The 23,726-nt window shown below is 35.9% G+C and overlaps 4 protein-coding genes across 5 annotated transcripts; 3 read left to right on the top strand and 1 right to left on the bottom strand.

Moving 5' to 3' along the window:
• The first annotated feature begins 3,542 nt into the window (after positions 1-3,542).
• Positions 3,543-8,173, top strand: HASPIN (Protein kinase superfamily protein). Its single transcript, XM_086655491.1, has 15 exons — positions 3,543-3,755; positions 3,834-3,966; positions 4,075-4,149; positions 4,265-4,364; positions 4,472-5,055; positions 5,287-5,410; positions 5,703-5,812; positions 5,920-6,031; positions 6,189-6,281; positions 6,367-6,428; positions 6,516-6,646; positions 6,721-6,791; positions 6,877-6,929; positions 7,608-7,674; positions 7,841-8,173. Exons 1-15 carry the CDS (start codon positions 3,740-3,742, stop codon positions 7,964-7,966), a joined length of 1,857 nt encoding a protein of 618 aa, XP_086511617.1. The 5' UTR covers positions 3,543-3,739; the 3' UTR covers positions 7,967-8,173.
• A 1,264-nt stretch (positions 8,174-9,437) lies between these two features.
• LOC147569044 (uncharacterized) lies at positions 9,438-12,529 on the top strand. Its single transcript, XM_086655488.1, has 4 exons — positions 9,438-9,866; positions 10,251-11,399; positions 11,543-11,714; positions 11,839-12,529. Exons 1-4 carry the CDS (start codon positions 9,803-9,805, stop codon positions 12,026-12,028), a joined length of 1,575 nt encoding a protein of 524 aa, XP_086511614.1. The 5' UTR covers positions 9,438-9,802; the 3' UTR covers positions 12,029-12,529.
• A 425-nt stretch (positions 12,530-12,954) lies between these two features.
• On the bottom strand, positions 12,955-17,740 carry LOC147569043 (nuclear envelope-associated protein 2-like). Of its 2 annotated transcripts, none has more exons than XM_086655489.1 (5): positions 16,132-17,740; positions 15,933-16,040; positions 14,152-14,613; positions 13,713-13,814; positions 12,955-13,374 (listed from the first exon to the last, which is right to left on the bottom strand). In XM_086655489.1, exons 1-5 carry the CDS (start codon positions 16,312-16,314, stop codon positions 13,210-13,212), a joined length of 1,020 nt encoding a protein of 339 aa, XP_086511615.1. In that variant the 5' UTR covers positions 16,315-17,740; the 3' UTR covers positions 12,955-13,209. The 2 variants fall into 2 exon arrangements, with proteins under 2 accessions (XP_086511615.1, XP_086511616.1); XM_086655490.1 differs by having other exon boundaries at positions 14,152-15,398; positions 15,445-16,040; positions 16,132-17,286.
• A 1,263-nt stretch (positions 17,741-19,003) lies between these two features.
• Positions 19,004-19,564, top strand: LOC147569042 (uncharacterized). The gene has a single exon (XM_086661655.1). It carries the CDS (start codon positions 19,004-19,006, stop codon positions 19,562-19,564), a length of 561 nt encoding a protein of 186 aa, XP_086517781.1.
• Positions 19,565-23,726: the final 4,162 nt, after the last annotated feature.

The raw sequence follows: 23,726 nt of genomic DNA, 5'->3' as shown, positions 1-23,726 counted from the left end.
AAATCACTATTGTTTTGGTAGGTTCCTTTAGACAAATACGGAGTATAAGTTTTGGAAATAAATATCCACCATAAATATTTCTCTTAAAATTTTTAGACTTTAAACTCAAAAATTCTTTTTAAATTATTTATCTATTTTCAACGTGTTTGGTGATGCAAGAATTTAATTAAGGATTTCTTCTCGAAGTAGAATTTGATAGGAATCTTGACTCATCTGTTCAATTGGCAACTTCAAATTTATATATTCTTAAATCCTATTCATTTGTGAATCTAAATTTTATAGACGACCAAGATCTTAGCCTACCTCCTAACATAGTGAGGATTTGAGGTTATTACACCTAAATTTCAATTATAAAATCACCTTAAAAATTAGTTCTTTGATAATATTTTTTCATGAATTTTAACTTTTTTTATCTAATAAATACTGTCTTTTTCAAAAAAAAAAATTGTCAAAATTTTTGTTTTTTCATAAACTTATGTATTTCTCTCGAAAGATGTGATTAATACGATAACCACTTAATTGGATGGTCGGTCGTCAAATAGGCCAAGCAAAATCCTATAGATTTTTGAATCATTGGATTCAAGATTCCATAGTACATAAAGGTTTCATTTGGGAGAATGATCATACCCTACCAAATGACAAAATAAATCTTGGTTACATATTATCAATTACATTTTTTATGTACTGGGTTTATGTTCGGTGTTGAACAAGTTAAATTAGAGAAGAGGGGGGAAAAAGGAGGAGAGAGAGAGTCTCCAGTGACGTCAAAAGTTTTTCCTCTCCCTCCTCCTTTCAATCCTAGATCCCCAAAACTCAAACCCTAAATCGAACTACTATCACCCTGAATCTACCCGTTAGCTGCAGTACTCAACCCATCATAGCAATAAAAAATCATTCACTCTTCAGCAAGTGATCTTAAGTTCCCGGAAGGTTTTTTGAGGGGAGAGATAGTCTCGGTTATTCTTCTTTCCTTTTTTCTACCCCAAACCCTAACTCCACCTAAGATCTCACCCAAGTCCAAACCTAGTAACAAATTCTCACAAAAAACTCCAAATCCTCCCATCTAATCCTCTCACCAACAAGAAACTCATCCTGAACCCCCAAAATAACCATTATTCATCTCCAACCAACCAACAACCCAAACCAAGTTACCCCTAAAAAACCTCATCAGATTTGTTTCAACTGTATATACTAAGTTGTCAGTATGTTTAATCCACCTTCTTGAGGCGTTAGACCAAGCATGCAATACTCGGAATAGATAGTGTAGCAAACAAATTAACCAGCTTTAGATGCAAGCATGCCCTAGAAAAAGTGCAGATCTACAAGAAGCGCCACTTATTCAGGGCAGTATCTAACCTCTTTGATTTGCTCCGTCTATACAGTTAATTTTAAGTTTCTTTTTAGTGTTTGATTTAGACTTCATTTCACTATTAGTATCTGGTTTGTTTTCACTCCTTATCTATTAATTGAGACTGATTTTTAGACCTGGGCAGTTAGATCCCTAGAAATTTTCTGATAGGTGAAATCTTCTTTCATTTGAGCTTCACTTTAGATTCATCTGATAATTTGGTCTTTCATCACTTGTCTTCTATCTGATTTCATTTCAGTCGGTCCTCCGGTCATGCTAAACCTTTATGCATATTTAGTTCACAATACTAACCTTCGTTACAATATGTTAGCACATAGTCAATCTACTTGCGATCGTTTTGATCGGGTTTCCAAGTTAGTTTCATCAATCATTAACAGTAATCACTCTAGAATCACTAATCGAACAGTTGCTGGCCACTTTGGCCTCTGGATCAGCCGAATGACAAATAGAATACATCTCAACTTTCCTTTCGACCCCGGTCGACACCACATTTTGAATATCATTCTCCATTTAAGTCATGCAGCTTATATCGCTTATCTTCCAGCTCACGTTTTGTCAATAACTTTTGTCGTTGATTTTCAGATAGATTTAACTCTTAAGCCAAGCTCTGTAACATGTTCACTTCCACCCTTAATCGCAATTTTATTGCGTGCATTTGTCGAAGTAGCGGGGTATTTATACTCGGGCTATGACGGCGATCCCAATTTCCAGGTATCTGACAGGTTTCTACTTTGTAGAATTCGAATAGATATGGTCTCTTTGTTTGGAGAATACTGGCGGGATACTCAGGAATCATTGTTTGATTCCATCTTGCAAACATCTCTATTTCTTCAAGAAATTTTAGATGTATGCTTAATCCATCTCAAGTGTTTCAGGAAGCTAGGAAAAAGTTTCATCTTTAAATCATTCAGACGGAAGCTCAAGAACAAATATCATATCATACTAAAGAAGAGCTGCCAGCTTAGCAAGCTACAGAATGAAGACAGTTCGACAAATCGAAGATATTTTGTGCACTTCTTTAATTCTGTTATTTTGTTTTACTACTTTATATACTGTAATTTTAATTTTCTTCGTAGTTGGTTGTAAACTCTCTTTATATTAATGTATTACCCTTCAACAAAAAAAAAAAAAAAAGTTAAATTAGAGAATCTTCTATAGTCCACCTTCTGTTGGTCTAGTGGTTGGACACTCTTTCCGGAGATCTTAAGTTCGATCTCATGGAAGTGAAAATCCAGAATTCGCTGAATTTAAGCAGGGGCGGCCCGGGCCCAAAGCAACCAAAGCGGCTGCTTTGGGCCCTGACATACTTGAAGGGCCTCTTAGTGGAGTTTCATAGACTAATCCGTTTTCAATAGATAAAAGTATATCTAGATTTTTGGCAAATATTACGGTACGACTCAGTGGTTGGGGACTTTCTTTAGGTGAAGATGGTCAGAGGTTTGAATCCAACCTTAGGCAAGATAAATAATTTTATTTTAACTTTCCCATTCGTACCTAAAAGGGCCCCTAATTTCAACTTGGCTTTGGGCCTCATAATTATACGGGTCGGCCCTGAATTTAAGTATAAATAAAGTAAGAATATATTAGATATATTTTAAGTCCTTTAGGATGATCCTTAAGGGCGGATATATGTTCTTTAAGTGCTTAAGATATCTTGAATCATGTCGTCATAAAGTTTATTCAATTCATAGATTTTGATGAATCTTTGTATTATCTCTTCATGATGTATTAATGTCGTGTAACGACTCTTTTAATCTATGTAAAAAAAAACGAATCTTTTACAGTAAGTAGAACATTTAAAATTTAACTTTGTAACGATACCCTAATTTCAAGGTGGAAGTACATGAGCTTAACTGTGAGATGATCGTCAACAACTAGTAACCCAGTTGGTAATTGAATCTATTCCGCAATGCAGAGGTCCCAAGTTCGATCCTATGAAAAATAAAGTAATATATTTTGGCTTTACGCCACTTATTTCGTCGGACTTTAGGCCATTAGTTTCATTGAGCTTTATCTATACTCAAGTTCAATATTCTTGGATTGCACTTCTATAGAATCGAACCTGAGACTTTCGTATTAGGGAGTAGATGCACTTACCAACTGGGCTACCGCTGTTGCCATCCTATTGATGTATCAATGTTTTGTGACGACCATTGTAGTCAATATTAAAAAGTTTGATGTAAGAGGTTTTTAAAGAAACACCTTTGGTGCCTCTATAGTTATAGTGACCCTGTTCTGGCTGTAAGCACCCACGTTTTAACTTTCCCGCCCAAATAGATTTGTTTCTCTTTCTCTCTCTAACTTTCTCTTCGTACTCTTCTCTCTCTGCGCACAGGTTGTTTCATTTTCTTCACCGTTCTTTTCTGGTATATGGGTTCTAAAAGAAGTAAGTGAAAAAACCCTAATTTCTCTTCACTGTTTATTGTTCTTCATAACCCTTTTTTAATTTAAACTTGCTATTTAGGTAACGATGGCGTCTTCGATTTCTGGTCTGAAATCTCAGTTTCTAACGAAGAACAAAGAAAACAGTCAGAAATTGCTGTAATTTACAAGAGAAGAGAACCAAGTAGAAGTACCAACATCACAAATGAACAAATGTAAGGATATAAACTTCAAAAATTTTCCAATTATATATCCGATTAGGGTTCTTTTGTTATCAATTTTCGTTTTGATTGATTAAAGTTTCAATCTTTTTGTTCTTTCAGAAGGATTCCCAACAGACATAATCGATTTAGTTTGGCAGCTAAGAGGAACAGTTTGAATCGTTCACTTTCTATCAGGTTTGACCCTAACTATTAAAAAAATAGCTCCCCTTTTGAAAGAATCATCCATTTTCACTCACAGGTTGAGCTTTTAGAGCTAGTGATTGTTAATATAAACTTTGTTTTGTTATAGAGGAAGAACCAGCATTGTGGTTTCAGCAGGAGTAGATTATCAGCCTCAAAAAATACAAAATCAAGCTAGAAACCGACCTAAACGTCCCCTCCCTCCTAGTGTATGATTTTTGATTCAATATGTTTACTTCATTTGAATTTATGGTTTTTGAATCTAAACTAATGTAATGGAATATGTTCGTAATTGTTTGCTTTGTGGGTTCCACAGAAAAAGAATGTGAAACCTCCAACCTATGAGAAGGAGAAGGCGTACTTCGATGAGGTCGACTCGTTTGAGTTGATAGAAGAAAGCCCTTCGCCTAAGAACTTTGGGACATGGGCTACGGGAGTTGAAAATGACCAGTTCACTTTACCACATTTTAATTCAAGATTGGGTAAATGGTTAATCTCGAAGAAGCTAAATTATAGCTGTGGGCCTTCTAGCTCACTATCGAATATATTGGAGACTCCGGTGGTGCCTATGGAGGATATAAACCGTGATGCTTCTGTTACTTCAAATGACAAAACCCCTGAAAGGACAGCTAGACACCTCTCTCTAGATTTGCCTCGTGTGCAGAAAAGTGTTAAGAATAATGATTCGGATGAAAATCATACATGTCCAGAGAAGAGTGATATGGAAGCTGCATATATATCTGACGACGGTTGTGAAGAGATAAGCAAATCAATTAAAAGGCTCTCTTTGAAGGAAAGGTTGTCCTTACATACTGAAGACAAGGATCCATTCATGTCACTATTAAGAGTTTGCAATCAATCAGCTCCGTCCACGCTATTGGACTTGTTTTCCAAGTATAGGTCTGTTCTCTTCATACAAAAACGTCATGTTTAAATCATCTGATATTCTGGGAGATTGACTGTCACCTGGTTAACTGCATCTTTTCATTGCTTTCGAAACTTGCTTCTCTTAAAATCATCTGAAAGTGCTTTGTGTAGTCTTAATCTCAATGAGCTTCTTACATAAACTACTACAGAATTGGGTCTTTGCATACTTGATCTTATGGTAATTTTGAACTATCTTGAAAACAGTGACCCTGGCAGTATAGTGAAGATTGGTGAAGGAACATTTGGAGAAGCCTTCATGGCTGGTGAAGCTGTCTGCAAAATAGTCCCAATAGATGGAGATTTATTAGTGAATGGGGAAGTTCAAAAGGTACTCCGGTAGTTATGTTCTTTCTCTAGGGAATTCCTTGACAACTAAGTGCATTGATATTAACGTGGTTACCCATATGGTTACTTTGGTTTAGGAAAGTTATGATTCTAGCAGTAAAGATAAATAGAAGCAGGTGTCCCTTACATGTGATCTGGTATCACACTAAGATCTTCTTTTACATCATCAAATCCTTAACGTCCCGTGGAAATTTTTTAAAAGATCAATCTTCTTAGAGTATTATCAATTCACCGAGCGATGCTGAATGTTTCCATAACGCATTTCTTTTCTGCAGAAATCAGCGGAATTGCTTGACGAGGTCCTACTTTCTTGGACTCTGAATCGTTTAAGAGGTCAAGAATTTGAAGCTCGTCATTCATGCACAACCTTTATAGAAACATTAGAGTATGTGACCTACATACTTCTCTGAATATTACCCCCTCGGATAACGAAAACATTTAATATTAATTTTATTAGTGGGGAGTAACTTCATTTCATGTTTTCGTCTGCAGTGTACGTGTTTGCCAAGGTTCTTATGATGATTCCCTGATCAAAGCATGGGAAGATTGGGATGCAAAATTTAACTCTGAAAATGACCATCCAAAAGAATTTCCAAATGAACAGGTTTGTCCTATCAACTGCTTATATATGTGACTGTGAGGGAAGTTGAAAATATGATTTCTGCCCTACAGGCTCGATGTTAGATCATAATATCTGTTGTGGTTTTAAGATTGGAGTGTGTCAAAATTTTTACTTGTAAATCTAATTAAATGGTTTTTAGTGTTATGTTGTGTTTGTCCTAGCACACGGAGGTAAAGATCTTGAAAATTTTGTGCTTTTAGATTTTGATGAAGCACAGAGCTTATTGGTTCAGGTAGGCTCCTCGATTTTTCTATTTCTATCAATCCATGTCAGCTCACTATTACTGATATATATTTTATTATTTCCTGAACCTGCAGGTGACAGCTGCCTTAGCTGTGGCAGAAGCTACTTACGAATTTGAACACCGAGATCTGCACTGGTTTAACTAAAAAACTATCTACTTATATATCTACTGACTTGTAAGTCATCGACATAATACTTAGCTGATCCAGATTTATGTCCACAGGGGCAATATCCTGTTAACCCGTACGGGAGCAGAAACTACAAAATTCATCCTCGATGGAAGGCCAACGGTGGCTAGGACCTTTGGATTAACTGTATCAATAATAGATTTCACGCTTTCCCGCATCAATACTGGTAAATCTATTGATCCCCATGTTTGCTGGATAAACTATATATAACACTCACACATTGCTTTATTTCTTGTGTAGGGGATGCGATTCATTTTCTGGACTTATCAACTGATTTGGAATTGTTTGAGGTTCGTAAAGGGGATAAACAGGTATGCGAAATAAATTTTCTGAAGAAATATAGAACTCTCAAATCCTCTGATCTTCATTTAACTAACCTTCTTAATTTCCTGGCAGTCAGAAACATATCGGAAGATGAAGGAAGTGACAGAAGACTGCTGGGAAGGAAGGTAAGTGTTTTAATCTAAAGTTTGCGTCTTTGATCTTTCTGGATGCTAGAATGTGACTGATAAGACCATTTAACCACAAATCAAAACTTGTAACTTCGTGGAGCCGACCTGTTTATCTTCTATGCTAGTGAGGCCAGACTTTTCTGCTCAAGGGGATAAGCGGAAAAGCACACACCCAAATACTGACTAGGCGTCATGATTCCACGATAACTATTGAAACTTGTAAAATCCAAGGTTATCACATAACATATAGAACATTTACCCTTTTGTACTTGTTTTGATTGAATAAGTATCATTTTGACTTGTTCATTTACAATTTTGTACTAAGTTTATACATCCTAATTCTCATTCTTGCCAAATATACCCAACATTGAGATCTCTAGGTGGGAACAATGGGTTATTCAAATAGACTTACAAGGAATTTATGAGATAGTACTTCCTTTTCCTGCATTTTGGTTTCTTATCGAAGAAACAGTAGAACAAGATGGAGATCTAATGAAATGTGATCACCGCAATCCAGTTTTTACTGTAATACACTTAAGATATTATATTCTCATTTTAAGTAGATTATGGTAACAACTTTTATCGAAAGTTCTTCCACATCCATTCTTATTAATTGAACTTTTAATCAACATTATGTTGTATTGGCTTTGAACTTTTATATGTTCAATTGAACAGTTTCCCCAAGACAAATGTGTTATGGTTGCAGTATTTGGTTGATATTTTGCTGATGAAGAAATCATTTGTGAGTTGACGTCATAACTATAATTTCTTCTTCTTTTCTCGGTTCTTTGTTACTTCTCTATGTCAATTCAACAAGTCTTTAGTTATCTATCCATTTACATTATCACAAAATGATCTAAGAACGTAAAAGTTCCTTTTTCTTTACTGATTGATCGTGTGTGTGTCAGAAACGAACACCTAAAGATGTGAGAAATCTACGTTCATTGGGGAGACGCCTAAGCACATGCCCTTCTGCCAAAGAAGCTTTAGCGGATCCTTTTTTCAGCGAGTTATTGATCGATCATACCATGTGATTACTAGTTGAAAAGATAAAGGCAGGAAAAAAGTAAGTAGACTAACTGAAGTTATTAATATTGTTGATAGCTCCTAGCTTGTAGCTACTACCCTTGTAAATCTACCATTTCTTTCTAAGCATGTTGAATCACTGGAATAACTTATTGAGATAGAATGAGTAACAAACAGTTGAACTGTAATCCTAATACGATTATGTTTTTACGGAATTTGTTGCAAGTCTTGCAGTATTTTTCTTCTAGAAAGAGTAAGATTCGGACCGTGGTCTTTCGGTGGAGAAACACAAACGACACATGTTACCACTCGACCGAAGTCTTTCAGTATTTCGTTTACGTAAAACTCCATGATCCATCTTGTGCCAAAAATTGGATTTTTGTAAGGACCATTTAGGCTAATCTAATGGTGGTGATTGAAGATAAGTAAGAAACCCATAGCTACTGAAAGTTAAAGGTGGGATTGTTGAGGAAGATTGAAAGTATGATTTTTATACTAAAAGGTGATATCAGAAAGACAATGAGAAAGGTTGTAAAGGTGATTCAAACATCAAACCCATATCCTTAATAGCCATCTAGAGAGAGAGGAGAGAGAGATAAGTTCTTCTTTACTCAAAGTTTTTGAACCCCTTCAACCTTATCACATGGCTGACCATCTTTTGGGGTAATATCTATTGGTTTGGCTGGGATGTCTAGTCAGACAAGGGCACTTTTGATTCATTTGGATGGAGGGAAATGCATATTTTCAACATGATAGATACTTTAGAAAGATCAAAGTTTAGATTAGTATATCCTTTTCAATCTCCAAGCGTAAAAAGAGGAGTAATTAACAAAAAAACAAGAACCATTTCCTCATTCAAGGCTTTTTAGCTAGTAGAATTGTATGAACTTTGTTACCTCAACTAGGCAAGTTGCATATCAGATAATCATATTAAAAGTAGAGTTTGGTCCTCTTAAGCGAAAATTACGTGCATATGCGAATAAAAAAATTATACACTTTTGAAAATACGATATCCAATATTAAGGTTATCATGATTTCTCTCGTCATAAGAAAAGTAACATTCAGACTTCATTCTTATCATATAACAAATGAGATAAATAATACCTAGTTCAACAAAAAAAAAAATGAGATAAATAATACACAATATACCATTTGCCATGTTTTTATCTAAAGCATCTCTCAAAAAAATCTGAAAAGCAAAATAATCGACTTATATGTTTTTTTTTCAAGAATCCAAGGTTATGAGACAGTTTTTCGTGAAGAATGTTAGCATAAACATGTTTCCGAGTGTCTCATATATATATATATATATATTAATAATATAAAAGACACAAATCGAAAAATAATCTAAATTTTAACCCATCTAAATAAGAAAAAGAATAGTAAGGGTAAATTGAATAAACATTCTTCCTTGATAGTATTGTCATTTCATTGTCCCTGTGTGCTTTGCCTCTGAATCTTTGCCCATGTCCCTACTGCTTTATATCTTCAACTTAAAAAAAGAAGAAGAAAGAGAAACCAAAAAAAGTGGATCAAGTAGTGAGAGAATGTATCATTTGATTCTTTAACTATTAAGATTTTCTAGAAAGCAAGAACACTAACAAAATCCAACCCTTCATCTCAAAATAATCATCTTTTCTTTGTGATCCCAATAAAACCAACTTCTACTTTTTTTAGTACTTTTTCTTTCTGCAACTTTTTCTTAGATGCTCCTCTCTTCCATTCTGTCTATTTACTCCACTCTATTTGGTCTCTAAAATGTTCTTTAAAACTGTTTTTCTTGAAAAAATCACACTAAATCCAGTTTGGGTATCCTCAAACCTTGAAAAAACTTGCTCATTTTAATGGCTAATAATGGAGTTGTTAAATTCTTCTTCATCCTTACTTGTCTCACAGTATGCTCTTCTGGTAAGTCAAAGAACCTTACACAATTACTTGATCCTGTTCTTTTCAAATTCAAATATGCACTTGAAACCCTCATTTTCTGTTTAGCTATGTGATTTAATCTTTGATTTGGTTTTAAAGTTTAATACCCATAGTAAAAGAGCTTCAAAATTAGGAGAATTTCTTGTTCAAAATCAAAGATTCTGCAGTTTAACCCTTGTTGGTAGACCATTTTTTATCTCCTGGGCCCTAAGAATCTGGGTTTGATCAGATGAAGAACATCAACTTTGGATCCTAAAGTTCTAATTTCATCATTTCTTAAAGTTCTACTAGTGTTCATAAACCCTTTTGAGCTTTATTTATCTAGTGGGTAGTCTTGAATCTTACTAAATGTTTCATCTTTTTCAGGAGCTTTGGTGGGTTTCTCATTTGATGCAAGGAGAAGCAGTAAATCTTCATCACCTATACCACCAATATCTCTCTTGAGGAAAAACAAGGTTTTACCTTCTCAGATTAGGGTTTTTGTTTCAAATTATAAGAATTTAGATACTTCATCAAACACTAGATTACCTGTTGATCTGTACTTAAACATTGAAGAATTTCAGAATCTGGGGATATCACCATCAAAAGGTTTAGCTATTTCATGGCTTAAAACCCACCTTAGCATTAACATCAGAAATATCATAGTTGGTACTAGCAGTAGTAACTCAGTTGCAGAAAAACAATTACTTCTGCTCATACCCACTTTGAAATCAATCCATTCAGCCCTAAAAAGTATGAATCTTGAGAATCAAGTTCGGGTTTCAGTAGGATTCTCACTTTCAGTTCTAGAAAAATTGCATAAAGAAAAGAGAAGAGATTTGGGTATGGTTTTAAGCAGAGAAGAACAAAAGATCTTTCGTTCTTCTCGTAGAGAACTCCTTCACAAGGACAACAAGAAACTAATTTTGGAAACCCGAAGAGATCTTCTTGATAATTTCGATCCGTTAACACCTGTTACTCTGCCTATTATGAACCCTACACCAACGATTGTGACAGTTCCTTCGACAATCCCTGTCACAGTAATGCCGACGAATCCTGCTGCAGTTCCTGTTACAGTTCCTAATATAAACCCAGTAGTCACCCCGCCCATTACAGTTCCTTCTACAAATCCTGAAAATCCACTTGTGCCTGGATTTCCTGTTACAACTCCAGTATCAGTTCCGATGACACCACCCACGATGAATCCCGTAACTGGTTTTCCATTCACACCTCCAGTCAACAATCCGATTACAAATCCAGTTACTACTCCTACGATGAATAATCCACCTGCCGGAGTGGGAGGACAGACATGGTGTGTTGCAAAAACAGGAGTCGTGGAGAGTTCACTTCAGGCTGCTTTGGATTATGCTTGTGGTGTTGGTGATTGCTCGGCGATTCAGTCGACAGGAAGCTGCTATAATCCAAATACACTTCAAAACCATGCCTCATACGCGTTTAACAGTTATTATCAGAAGAATCCAACACCGACAAGCTGTAACTTTGGAGGATCTGCTATGCTTGTAAACAACAACCCAAGTATGATTTTTAATCTTTTACTTGCACTAAATTTTAGTACTTCTTTAAGCCATGGGAAACTTTCTTTCTTGATTCATACAGTGACTTGTATATATATATTCTGGATTAAATCTTAATACCGAGTTATCTTGAATTTTGCTCAGGTGCCGGCTCTTGTGTTTATCCCTCGTCGTCATCTTCTACAATTCAAACACCATCGACTACGACGCCAACACCGTCGACAACAATACCAACTTCAACTACGCCACCAACAACAATGCCACCAATAACGATACCACCAGTAACAATACCACCAACAACTATAGGAGGAGCAAGGTAAAGTGACGACCTAGCTGCTATGATCGAATACACAAACACACATATGTGTGTGTTTGGGTGTGTGGTTGCTAGATTTCATATTGGGTAGAGATAGATATTAACTAAATTTTTGAATTTGCAGCAATGGTTTATCTCCGATGGTGCTAAATTCGAGTTACCCTACATCACCAATACCAGGCGTTTACGGGACTCAACCTCCTCCTGGGAGTAGCAGCACAACAGTATCCATTGCAGTTGGTTCACAGCCACTACTTGGCTCCTTCGTACTGGCAACAACAGCCGCCACTACCATACTCATGATGAACTTTTGAAGTCGTAGTTCTTACTTCTAAGACACACTATGGGTCAGTCGAACTGGATCAGATCTCTAGGCATTCGGGCTTCAGCGTTCTAATTTTCTGTTATGGAGAAGAGAGAGCTTTAACAAATGCTTCGATCTATAAATTGTAGTGTATATAGCTACGTCTAGCACATGACAACTTTCAAGTAAATGGAATGGGATGGTACCACTCACTGTTGACACTTCAACAGTTCAACTGTTGGATGAGAGCTCCATTGGATGAAGATTTTCATCAATGTTCATCAATGAATCAGTTACCTTGTTGCAGTCAAGGTCGTGCAAATCAGTTATCGATACTATCCGACTAGATGGCTTGCTTAAGATTTTTCTAGTGTACATTAATGGTTACCCATTCAATGTAGCAATGATCTCTAACACTGTAATCTTCCTAGTAGATTTAAACTTGCTTTTAAGCAACCTTGTACTCTCTTTAGTATTTTGAAATTATATGCAAAATTGATATTTAGGTCAATGGTAATTTTTGTAATGCAGCTTGTACCTGACTTGATGAGGTTTTCATGCCCAAACTTTATTCAGGAGCACTAGACACTGCCTGGCGATGTGGAGCTTGCGATTCCACCACCACAGGCTCCCAGAATAGGGTTGTCATTGGCCCATTCAGTCTATCGCCAGAAATTTCCCCTCGACCACCGGTAGGGTACAGAGCTACAGGGTTCACCCTATTGGCTCACCTGATCCCCCACCCAGTTGAGTAAAAAATGATCAAGGCCTATCACCTACCCCACTAGGCAAAACAAATTAGAATTAGGGCAGTGTATCTCTAACCTGCCAATAAAACAATCCAGAAAAGGTAGCAGTGGCCCTAACTCAGCTGCAAGGTCCACTAGCTGCACTGAATATAAACACACAGTAACTGATCAAAGCATTACAGAGTTCTGTTTCAAATTTTGATATTGATATTAATAACAGAAACAGAGTGTACCGATCAAATTTAGGAACCAGCAGTTCCTGTTAAAAGCTAAAACAACATAAACAGGTTCTAGCTTATGTTTTGATACATAAATATATAGCTAACGTACTACTACTTTATACAATAAGCTGAAGTTTCTTAGCTAAACCTATTCTAACTCTACTCTTGGATAAGTTTCAGGTCTTTAATTGTCTTTAAACCTGATTTGACGGAATAAAATTTTAACGCTTTGCAAATACCACCAGGATCAACATAGACATTGAAGCTACGAACTTGAAGCCAGAACTCTCCCAGAAGTTATGTTTGTCAAAACTGCCATTTACTCCTTGCTTTGCGGATAACTCATCTCTTAGTTCTTTCAAAGCTTTGTCTCGTTTTTCCGCCATCTGCCCATTGAAACATCAAAAAAAAATGATGCGACGAAAATGAACTGCCAAAAAAGATTCAAGATCATTGCTAAATGATGACAGACATAAGCAAGCCGAAAAGCACCCAAAAGAAAGAGGGCAACAATTTCATAGCAACTCATTCCTCCAGTATGTTCTTTAAGGATTGGATGACATTTGTTATCATTGGAAAATGAAGCCATTTCACTAAGGCAGTGATCTCACCAAAAACTCAATCCACATTTATGCAACAATACAGGCAGGCATAATCTCTAGTTAAAGGAAGTAGATTTACGGAAGTTGGAATAAGACAAAGAAGTTAGAATACTTTGAATTACCCTTTGTAGCTTCCGTGTCTGGGCCCGAGCTTCCTGGAGACAGAATTCCAATTTCAGCACCTTCTTCTTAAGCTCTTGCTCAGTTCTCCGATGTTTCTCCAACTGTCTCATGAACAAATACAAATTTCAAAGTTAGAAGTAAAATGGTACAATCTTTGCAGTAACTAACTTAAGTGATTGGGCTCGGGGACTCGGGCTTGGCGGCTTTAGATTTGATTACATTTTCGTATCTACATAATTGTATTAATTTTTTACATGAAAACCAAAAACTATGTTTTTTTACTACCATTCAGATTTTGATACATAATATTGAAGAAATAAAATAACAGAGAAAGAAAATGTCTCCGAGTTCTCCAAACTCGGCTAGTCTTGAGGCCAAGCAGAGTCATGAATAACTCCTGAGCGAACTATAATTCAACTAACATGAACATCGGCATACCTGTGATTCCAGTTCTTTAGTTTTCAGTTTCCAATGGGCAGACATGATCCGCACTTCATCTCTTAGTTTGGCTATCTCTTCGTCCTTGGAAGTTAAATGTTTATTAAGCTTTTCAATGTTCCTAGGAGAAACCTCCTCTAGAAGTTTCCTAAGCTCGCATTCCTTGCTAGCTCCGGCTCTAGTAACTGCTTGCATAATCTCTTGTTCAATTCTTAAAACTTCATCTTTCAATTGACTTTGAGAAGCTTCTCTTGCATGAAGGTCCTTCTGAAGATTATTCAGTTGCTCTTCCAACCTATGAATATGATCCTCGTGCTCTTTTAGCAAATTGTTTTTCTCGTCTAACTCATTCAACAAAGCTAAGCACTGAAGTTGAGCTGATTCCGCTGAAGCAGCACTTGTATCTGCTGCTTCCTGAGCAGTTGAAAGATGTAACCTTAGATCATCCAATTCCTTCAGGTACTGCAGTTCCCAAAAATGAGAATGTCATGACAGAGGAAAACTTGTTCTTTAGTGTTTTACTTTTAATACGTTAGACATTACTCATTTGGTTAAATCAAATCGCTTTAACTCTTTTACTATTAATAGAGTTCGCGATTTACAGGGTTGACCCACTAATAAATAAAACAAGCAAGAACAAAGTTTATCGTATGAGCCAACTCTTGCCATGACGAATTGAATAGAAACATTAATAGGATTCGAACAGAAAATCCAAAAACAAATCTACTATCAGATACTTGTTCCACTTATTCTTTGAAATACCAAAAGTGGATCTGAAGTAAATTTGTCCCTAAAAGAAAAGAGTGTTTATTTTATGGTTATGGCAAGGAAGGGGTTCCGCAGTGAAAATTCACGCATAATATCCTTCACAAATCAATTTAATAGGAGTCCTTAGAAATAGTTTTTTACATCAATGAATTCAACATTTTGTCGGTATAAGAGATAGGCACTAATATAGGCACAACGGGTACACGTGCTCCACATGACCCACCAAAAGAATACGTCTAAGGCTCAAAAAAATGTCAAAACTGAGGGGTCATCCGTCGTAAGGAGAATAGTCTTACATTGACGAAGAGTACTCCCGTGTTCCAAGAATATAAAATTTAAGTCCTCCCTCTTCCGTGTCAATTGGTTTTGAGTTGTAGGTCAACGAATTAATAGTTACAAATTGTTGATTATATCTAAAACACTACACGATAGATAATGCAAAAGGGAAATTTTAGATTTTAGAGAAATTAACAAATACCCTGTACCCATACCAAAATTTTAGATTTTAGAGAAATTAACAAATACCCTGTACCCATACCACCTACACTATCATAAATAGATCGATTGCTAGAATAAATGAACTTTTCATTTTTCCTTAGTGGTTCATGTTTTCAGAGTAAACTATTATAGTATAATCATGAATGATTAACAAGAAAACATTTTCAACAAAAAACTATACATCCTTCATCAAAAAACAAAAAACAAAAAACTATACAACACAGCCGAAAAAGGGAAATTGCAAAAAAAACTCTGAATTGACACATCTACTTCTCCCAGGCTCCACAGAGATTCTTATCATGAAAAGAAAAGAAAATGAATCTATAGAGATGATAAGGCTTTGTGGGGTTTACTCAAAAGAACATTTCCTATACTAGAAATCTAGATCCATGTCTAGATGGGAAAAGAAAGGGGGTCAACCCACTACAAATTAGGAAAATTGTAAAAGATCAATCTTTTTAAAAAGCCAAATCAAAGGAACTATAAAAATCAAACCTAGCTTTAACGATCATCACCTGGTGAGCAGTGGAAACTGAAGTTTGCAATTCCACATCCCTTTCCTGCAAGCTCTTGTGCAATTCAATTATCTCTTCTTCCATGTTCTTTACCTTCGTCTCAGCTTTCTACACAAACCCTAAAATCAATTAACCCCAAAATTCCAAAAGAATAAACAAATTGAGAATACATGAACAAGAAAATTGCAATATTGCATGCCTGTCTTGTTAGGGTTTCTCGGACAAATGATTCCTCTTTAGACGCAAGACGACTACGAACATCCTTCAGCTCAGTGGCCAAATTTACTACGTTTCGCCGGAAACTATGTTTCTTCTCAGTTAGATCCTTCAGTAGAGGATCTAATTCTCTCACCGGCGAAGATGATTCTTCTGAGATCGACATCAATAACTTACAATAAGTAACTCCCTAGGTCAAATTTGCTGATACTCTCTCTCTCTCTCTCTCTAAAAACCTTTTTCTCACTGCAAGTCTGTGATGAAGTGCAACTTGTTGAAATCGTTTCTCTCTCTCTCTCTCTCTCTAACTCAGCATTTATTGCAGACAGAAAATGGATAATCTTCCAAAATTTCAAAGGATTTTAACCATTTAAGCCTTCAATATCTTCAAATCGAACTCTAAAGATCACTATGAATCCAAATCAATGGAGAAAAGACAATCTTTTTTTGGTACTTTTAGCAGAAAAATTCAAATTAAAGTCTGACTAATGTCCAAACGTCGATAAAAGTGAAGCTTTATTGATTGACACATGAAAGGTAAATAATTAAAGAACTCCTTCAGATAATTTTATCCATAATTTCTGACTTCACCAACTCTTCACGAGATCACCGTTTCGTATTAAAACCGGAATCGAACAAAACTCATCTAATTTCTCTGTGAAACTTCAAAAAAACAGACTTCATTCATAATTTCATACTGTTTCTGCTCTTGTACATGGAAAATCAATAGTAAAACCCTAAAAAACTATCAACTTAAACACAAATCTCCGATCAGATACCTAAATCCTCAACAACCTAAACTTCAAATTCTTTATCTGTGAGATTCTAAATCGAAATCCTCACTTACTGAACTGTTTTTGAACGAGTTGACTGAGTAAATCCAAATCTGAGATCTCAAATCAATCGAGTAATAGTACTAGTTTTCTTCAAGTTTCAGATCGAAGCTGAATAAAGTAGATAAATCGACAAATTAGTATTCCTAAGAAGCTTCCACGAGATTCTTATTTCTCTCTTAATCTTCTCTCTCTCTCTCTCTCTATAGAAATTATTTAACACTGTAAATCTCTTTTCGTCCGGATCTATTTGAAGATCATAAATTCATATCTCCTTTTGCCGAATTGAAAACCCTAGAAAACTCATTTCCTAATCTGCCAAGAAGGTGAAAATGAAGGACGAGAAACTCTTACTAAAAATCAATCAAAGATGTGGTTTGGTTTGGTTATATTCCGAACCTGAGGTTCGGGAATGAGACAGATTCGGAAACTCTTCAATGTTTGACTTTGAATGACGTTCAAGCGCGGCAATTCAAAATTTTTGAGTGAACTCATTAAAGCCGTTAGATGTGTTTATTTGTCTTTCTTAGGGTTACGTAACGTAGATCTCAAGGATATTTATACGGTGGATTTTGAGAGGCTGATAGTAGTAATAGAGTCGTCCTTGTGGTGGACGCTATTTTTTTTTTCTTGTCTTTCTCTTTCCCTATTAAAGACAAGAACGAGATTCCTGGACAAGTGTTATAAATCCAGCTGTGCCCATCCCACAAACGGGCCGTTTCCGGGCTTCTACCTAGGTTTTACTTACCGGAATGAAATAACTCGCCCCGAATGAGAAATCCAAGACTCTTTTATTTGCTATCTTTTGAAATGGCAAATCCAATAATTTATGCAAAATCAATCTTTGTTATAATTACTAGAAATCAACATTATGGATTTATTGTTAGTAATTGGAGTTATTTCTCCTATCAAAGCAGTTAACATCTACGTATTCGGATATAACTGATGAAATTATCAAAAATTTATATTAGCGATCTTAAAAGGCTAAGGTTCCTTACTCAGCTCAATGGTAACATTGAGAAAGAAATTACGGGTCCGAATTGACCTACAGATCCCAATCGATTACATTAGTCGGATACACACCTCACCGCCAGATGTTGAAGGAATAACGAAAGAAACCTACTAGTTGGTAGGATGGGCATATTAACCAGAAGGATAATGCTGAAAACATTGATTGACCAAAGGGGAAGGAAGGATGGATGGATGGAAGGCGGACTGGGTTGAAACAATTTGTGTGTGTTTCCATCCGTGAAGGGCCACATGAAATTGTTATTCTTAGTAATTTCAGTTACCTTTCGCATGTCAACTAGAATTTATAGCCTCTCATAAAAAAAAAAACTAGAATTTATAGCGTTGATGATTCATTTTTAAGATGGTTAAAATAAATGTTTGACAATTCATGAATTATGTAAGAAAGAATGTGTAAAGGTTTAAGAAGCTAACTGTAGGTGTTTTGATCTCCTTTCAAACCGTCTGTGGCAGATTGAAGAATTAGGAGTAAATTGCTTAATCGACATACAATTATGGTTTTATTTAGTATGTATCATGAATCCTTAAGCCTTAATTAAGGGTTTTATTTATATAAATTTATATATTATATAAAAATAAGATACAAAAATATATTAGGTACAACAATGAGACCTATCAATCAAGTCCCCCATGTGCCCATGGATATTGCTTAATTGATTAGGTATAACTCACTCTTATCATATTGGATGGACCTAACAAGTAATGTTCCTCACATGCACATCAAATATTTAATACAAGGATCTTGATCACTTAACTCATTATCTATTTGTATTTTCAACTGATTTAGTAGCTAAAAACATCTGGTTCTATTTCGACATAATCTCGGAGAATATCTCTTCCATATCGGACTGGATCTTCTCTTGGGAAGAGAATGGGAATCTTTGCTACACCAAAGAAAACATCCATCTATCTACGGTTCTTTGGGTGCTATGGAAAGTTAGGTGTGACCACTGCTTTCAACATGAGATAAATGGGTTGCATAACATTATAAAAATGATTGAAAATTACCCGAACTCAAACAAAAAACTTAGTAATAAGGATAGAAAAATAAATTTATCAACTGATGAAAAATGGCTTCCGCCACCGAATAATATGATAAAAATTAACGTTGACGCCTCTTTTACTGATATTTCTTCTAATATGGGAATTAGCATGATTGCACATAATGATAAATCTTATTTCATCGGAGCTCAAGTCAAATCTAGTAGAGCGAGAAACAGTGAAGAAAGTGAAGCCAAGGCTATCCTTCTTGGAATTGAATGGGCCAAGGAGATGAATCACCATTCCATAATCATAGAAAGTGATAACATTAATCTTATAAATCATCTTCGTAATGACAAACATGCAGTTCAATGGCAATCTATCTTGCATATAAAGAAAATCAAGTCTTACATTCACCAGTTCCAGAAGATCAACTTTCAGTATACGGGGAGAAAGCTGAATCATAATGCAGACAAATTAGCAAAATGGGCTAGGAAGAATCGGAGAGATAAAGTGTGGAGGAATGTACCTTGTATTCTAGTTAATAAGTATTGTAATAACGTTTTGATTTAATCTAATGCTATCTACTTCAACAAAAAAAAAAAAAAAAATTGATTTAGTAACATTGGAGGAAAAATTAGCTGAATGAATAGTATATATTTTTTTAGTTTAAATGTAAGACATATTGTTATCCAACAGGCTCAAGATCATAAAAATATCGATATATCACAGTTTTGGAAACATATGATACTCCAAAATCTCCCTAATCTCAGGTTATATTGTAATCTTATTACACTAGGACTTTATACTATGAGGCCAATAGAGTGGACAAAAAGATTAAGTAAAAAAGAAGTTGGTTTTATCGTGATAACAAAGAAAAGGTGATCATTCTAAGATTAAGGGGTGGATTTCTGTAGGGTTCTTACTTCATGGGAAATTTTAGTTGTGCCCCTAGTGTTAAAGTCTCAAAGCATATTTTGTAAGAAGACACGAGAGGAATTGAGAACACCTTTAATTTTTTTTTTTTTTTTTTTTTATGAAAGACCTTTAAACAATTAAACTAGTTCAAATAATCAAATGGTGTTGTAAGTATATGGCTGCCCATGTGGCTCCCTTTAGTGTTGCCAAGCTATTTAAGTGGTGGCTGCCCATAGCGGGTATGATGCCTACCATACTGCCAATAAGAATGGCCTATTAAACCTCCAATTGGACTTGAGGTGAATTTATCCTACCTTGCTGATGAAGTTAGAAGACTTGGGAATGAAGATAACTTTTAGGCAGTTTTGTGAAACGGTTTAGGGAGGGATTGCCGACTTATTCCACCTCCTCAACCCACTTCCTCACATCTCTTATTCTTTCCCTATATATACCCATGCAGACTATGGTTGTTGATATCTCTCCTTCCATCTTTCCATATTCTGTTGAATAATTTAAAGTCTTATATTTTGAGAGATTAAAGTTGGTTGTAATATCAAATGTGAAATAGATAAATCCTATTTCTTCTTTTCATCTCTACATATTTTACAATACGTTATCAGCACGAGTCTCTAGCCAGCTGAGAAGTCATTATTTTTCATTCTTCCAAGTTGAATATACTAGCCGTTACTCTGCCTGTTTGACGCTAACATCGGAGAAAGATCGAACGATATAAATCGTTACTCTACCCGGTGAAAGGTATACATTTAAATTATTGGTTTTATTATAACTAACCTCTATTAATCTTCTGTTACAGATATAGATTTGTCTAAGAGGAGATACTGTTACATATGAGTAAGTGATTGACAACACTAAACACTTTTCACGCCTCGGATATAGTCCTGCAGACTCAATACCGAGAGCGTCGTTTTCTCATGTATTTTCATTTTCTTAATTGTCTCGTTTTAAACGAAGAAAACAACCAGTTGTTGTTACACAACCATGAATCTCGACCTACTGGGTCTGCAGCTATGCCTGAAGCACCTGCAATATTGTGAAATGATCATGGAAGGAAAGAAAAATACAAATGAGAAAAGTGGTTCTGGAAGAAACCACCAATATGTAACCCACACGAATAAATGGGGAATAAATTATAGACAAGCCTTTTACCACCTGAAGTGGGAAAAGAGAGAAACTCAATATGTAGTACCGAACCTAAGAATGATAAGGTGAATAACCCTCTGAAGGTTCGGGAAGAAGCTTGTCACAGCTGTAGAATGCTTAGTTGTTTGTCCTGTACCTGTTGTACGGCAAAACACTTTGTGGATTTATATCAAACATCTTTGAAGCCTGAAGCTAGAGAGATGAATCTCAAGAGCTTGATCCACCATTGTGTATAAGATATTGTCTCCCTGAAGGAATCAATCGATCTAATCATATATTTGATTTTACTAACTAATATGTTAACTTATCTAACTATGATTTGTTTATTTTTGGTATTGTAAATTATTTACTTTCTTTTACAATAGTTATCAATATTATATTGTTTAATTTTATAAAAGGTATGGATTCTGGAAGAAACATATCTAAAGGTGGTGAAGATATCTGTCTAGCAGACAGTGGGACCACAAATTCGATACTTCGAAATACAAAATATTTCTCGACCTTAAAATTATTTGAGGCAAATGCGATTACTATCGCCGGCTCATCAAGCCTTATAGAAGGCTCCGGAAGAGCTACTATAATATTGCCCCGTGGTACTAAACTAATTATAGACGACGCTTTGTACTCGACCAGATCCCTGAAGAATCTGTTGAGCTTCAAAGATATACGCCGAAATGGGTATCACGTCGAAACTGGGTCTGAGGATAATAAAGAATATTTATATATCACCTCAAGTATATCATGCCAGAAGCGTGTTCTAGAAAGAATTGAAGCTCTTTCTTCTGGGTTATATCTTACTGAGATTAAAACAGTCGAATCCTATGTCGTTGTTAACCCGAAGTTGCATGATCCAAATACTTATAAGATTTGGCATGATCGACTAGGACACCCAGGCTCTACCATGATGAGTAGAATAGTACAAAACTCTCAGGGGCATCCTCTTCAGAACTAGAAGTTTCTGATAGATAGGGAGTTTACTTGCACAGGTTGTTCATTGGGAAAATTTGTAACTCGTCCATCCCTGACAAAAGTACATATCGAAGCTCCCAAATTTTTGGAAAGGATTCAAGGTGATATATGTGGCCCTATACACCCGCAGTGTGGACCATTTAAATATTTTATGGTATTAATCGATGCATCAACTAGATGGTCTCATGTCAATCTACTCTCGACTCGGAATCAGGCGTTTGCAAAGTTACTGGCTCAGATAATTTGTTTACGAGCTCACTTTCCTGATTATCCGATTAAGTCGATTCGTCTAGATGGAGCAGGAGAATTTACGTCAAGTACTTTTGATTCATATTGTCTCTCAGTTGGAATTAATGTTGAACATCCTGTAGCTCATGTTCATACTCAGAATGGTCTAGCTGAATCATTCATTAAGCATATCCAACTGATTGCGAGACCTATGTTGATGAGGACGAAACTACCTGTCACTGCGTGGGGACCCGCAGTCCTCCATGCTGCCGCCTTGATAAGGTTACGTCCTACTTTAAATAACCAATATTCACCTTTGCAATATGTTCAAGGCCAGCAGCCCAACATATCTCATTTGCGTATTTTTGGATGTGCTGTATATGTTCCTATATCAGCTCCACAACGCTCAAAGTTTGGGCCTCAACGCCGACTAGGAATATATATTGGTTTCGATACACCATCTATTATTCGATATCTCGAACCCCAGACGGGCGAGACTTTCACTGCACGCTTCGTCGATTGTCATTTTGATGAGACAGTTTTCCCGCCATTAGGGGGAGTAAATTTGCCTGAAGCAAATATTACTAAAAAGGAACTTTCTTGGTTTACTCCAAATTTGTCTCACTTTGATCCTGGTACTAATCAATCTGAAGTTGAAGTACAAAGGATAATACATCTACAAGAGATTGCTAATAAATTGCCTGACGCATTTAATGACGCAGCGAGAGTGACAAAATCATATATACCTGCTGCAAATGTTCCAGCAAGGATAGATGTCCCTGAAGGACAAGATAAAAATATTGCAGCAAATGAAACGTCCAAAACATGTCTGAAACGTGGACGACCAATCGGTTCTAAAGATATAGTTCCCCGGAAGAGGAAAAATCAACTACAAGTAAGTAATGTTCCAGAAGAGACAACAAATCAACAAGTTACACCTTTAGCTAATACACCCCTAGAAGTGGGTGAAGGCCCAGAAGAGGTAGAAGCTCCTGAAGAGCATGAGTTATCTCCAAATGAAGAGATATCTATAAATTATGCTTGTAATGGTAAAGTGTTGAATCGAGATAACATAATCATCAATGATATATTTGCGCTTTCAGTAGCCACTGATATTATCACTGAAAATGATGATTATGAACCACATTCCATTGAGGAATGTCGGAAAAGGTCTGATTGGGTAAAATGGAAAGAAGCAATACTGACAGAACTGACTTCACTTTCAAAACGTGATGTTTTTGGACCTGTAGTCCTAACACCCAAAGATGTAAACCCTGTAGGTTTCAAATGGGTATTCATTAGAAAACGAAATGAGAACAATGAAGTTGTTCGCTATAAAGCTAGACTCATGGCACAAGGTTTCCTGCAGAGGCCAGGGATCGACTATGAAGAAACATATTCTCCAGTTATGGATGGAATAACATTTCGATACTTGATCAGTTTAGCAGTTCTGGAAGAA

This window comes from Eschscholzia californica, unplaced genomic scaffold (genome assembly GCF_041429995.1).
Source record: "Eschscholzia californica isolate CP2 unplaced genomic scaffold, dmEscCali1.0.p SCAF_1, whole genome shotgun sequence".
NCBI lineage: Eukaryota > Viridiplantae > Streptophyta > Magnoliopsida > Ranunculales > Papaveraceae > Eschscholzia > Eschscholzia californica.
The sequence above is the reverse complement of the archived record's forward strand: the minus strand, read 5'-3'. Positions and strand labels throughout refer to the sequence as shown.

Coding starts and splice junctions, on each gene's coding strand:
- LOC147569043 (XM_086655489.1), bottom strand. CDS start 16,314: ATGTCGATCTCAGAAGAATCATCTTCGCCGGTGAGAGAATTAGATCCT. Junction 16,041..16,131: donor GAGAAACCCTAACAAGACAG/GCATGCAATATT, acceptor GGGTTTGTGTAG/AAAGCTGAGACGAAGGTAAA. Junction 13,375..13,712: donor AGACACGGAAGCTACAAAGG/GTAATTCAAAGT, acceptor TTCAATGGGCAG/ATGGCGGAAAAACGAGACAA.
- LOC147569044 (XM_086655488.1), top strand. CDS start 9,803: ATGGCTAATAATGGAGTTGTTAAATTCTTCTTCATCCTTACTTGTCTC. Junction 9,867..10,250: donor TCTCACAGTATGCTCTTCTG/GTAAGTCAAAGA, acceptor CATCTTTTTCAG/GAGCTTTGGTGGGTTTCTCA. Junction 11,715..11,838: donor ACAACTATAGGAGGAGCAAG/GTAAAGTGACGA, acceptor TTGAATTTGCAG/CAATGGTTTATCTCCGATGG.
- LOC147569042 (XM_086661655.1), top strand. CDS start 19,004: ATGATTGAAAATTACCCGAACTCAAACAAAAAACTTAGTAATAAGGAT.
- HASPIN (XM_086655491.1), top strand. Junction 5,056..5,286: donor GACTTGTTTTCCAAGTATAG/GTCTGTTCTCTT, acceptor TCTTGAAAACAG/TGACCCTGGCAGTATAGTGA. Junction 6,429..6,515: donor GAACACCGAGATCTGCACTG/GTTTAACTAAAA, acceptor TTATGTCCACAG/GGGCAATATCCTGTTAACCC.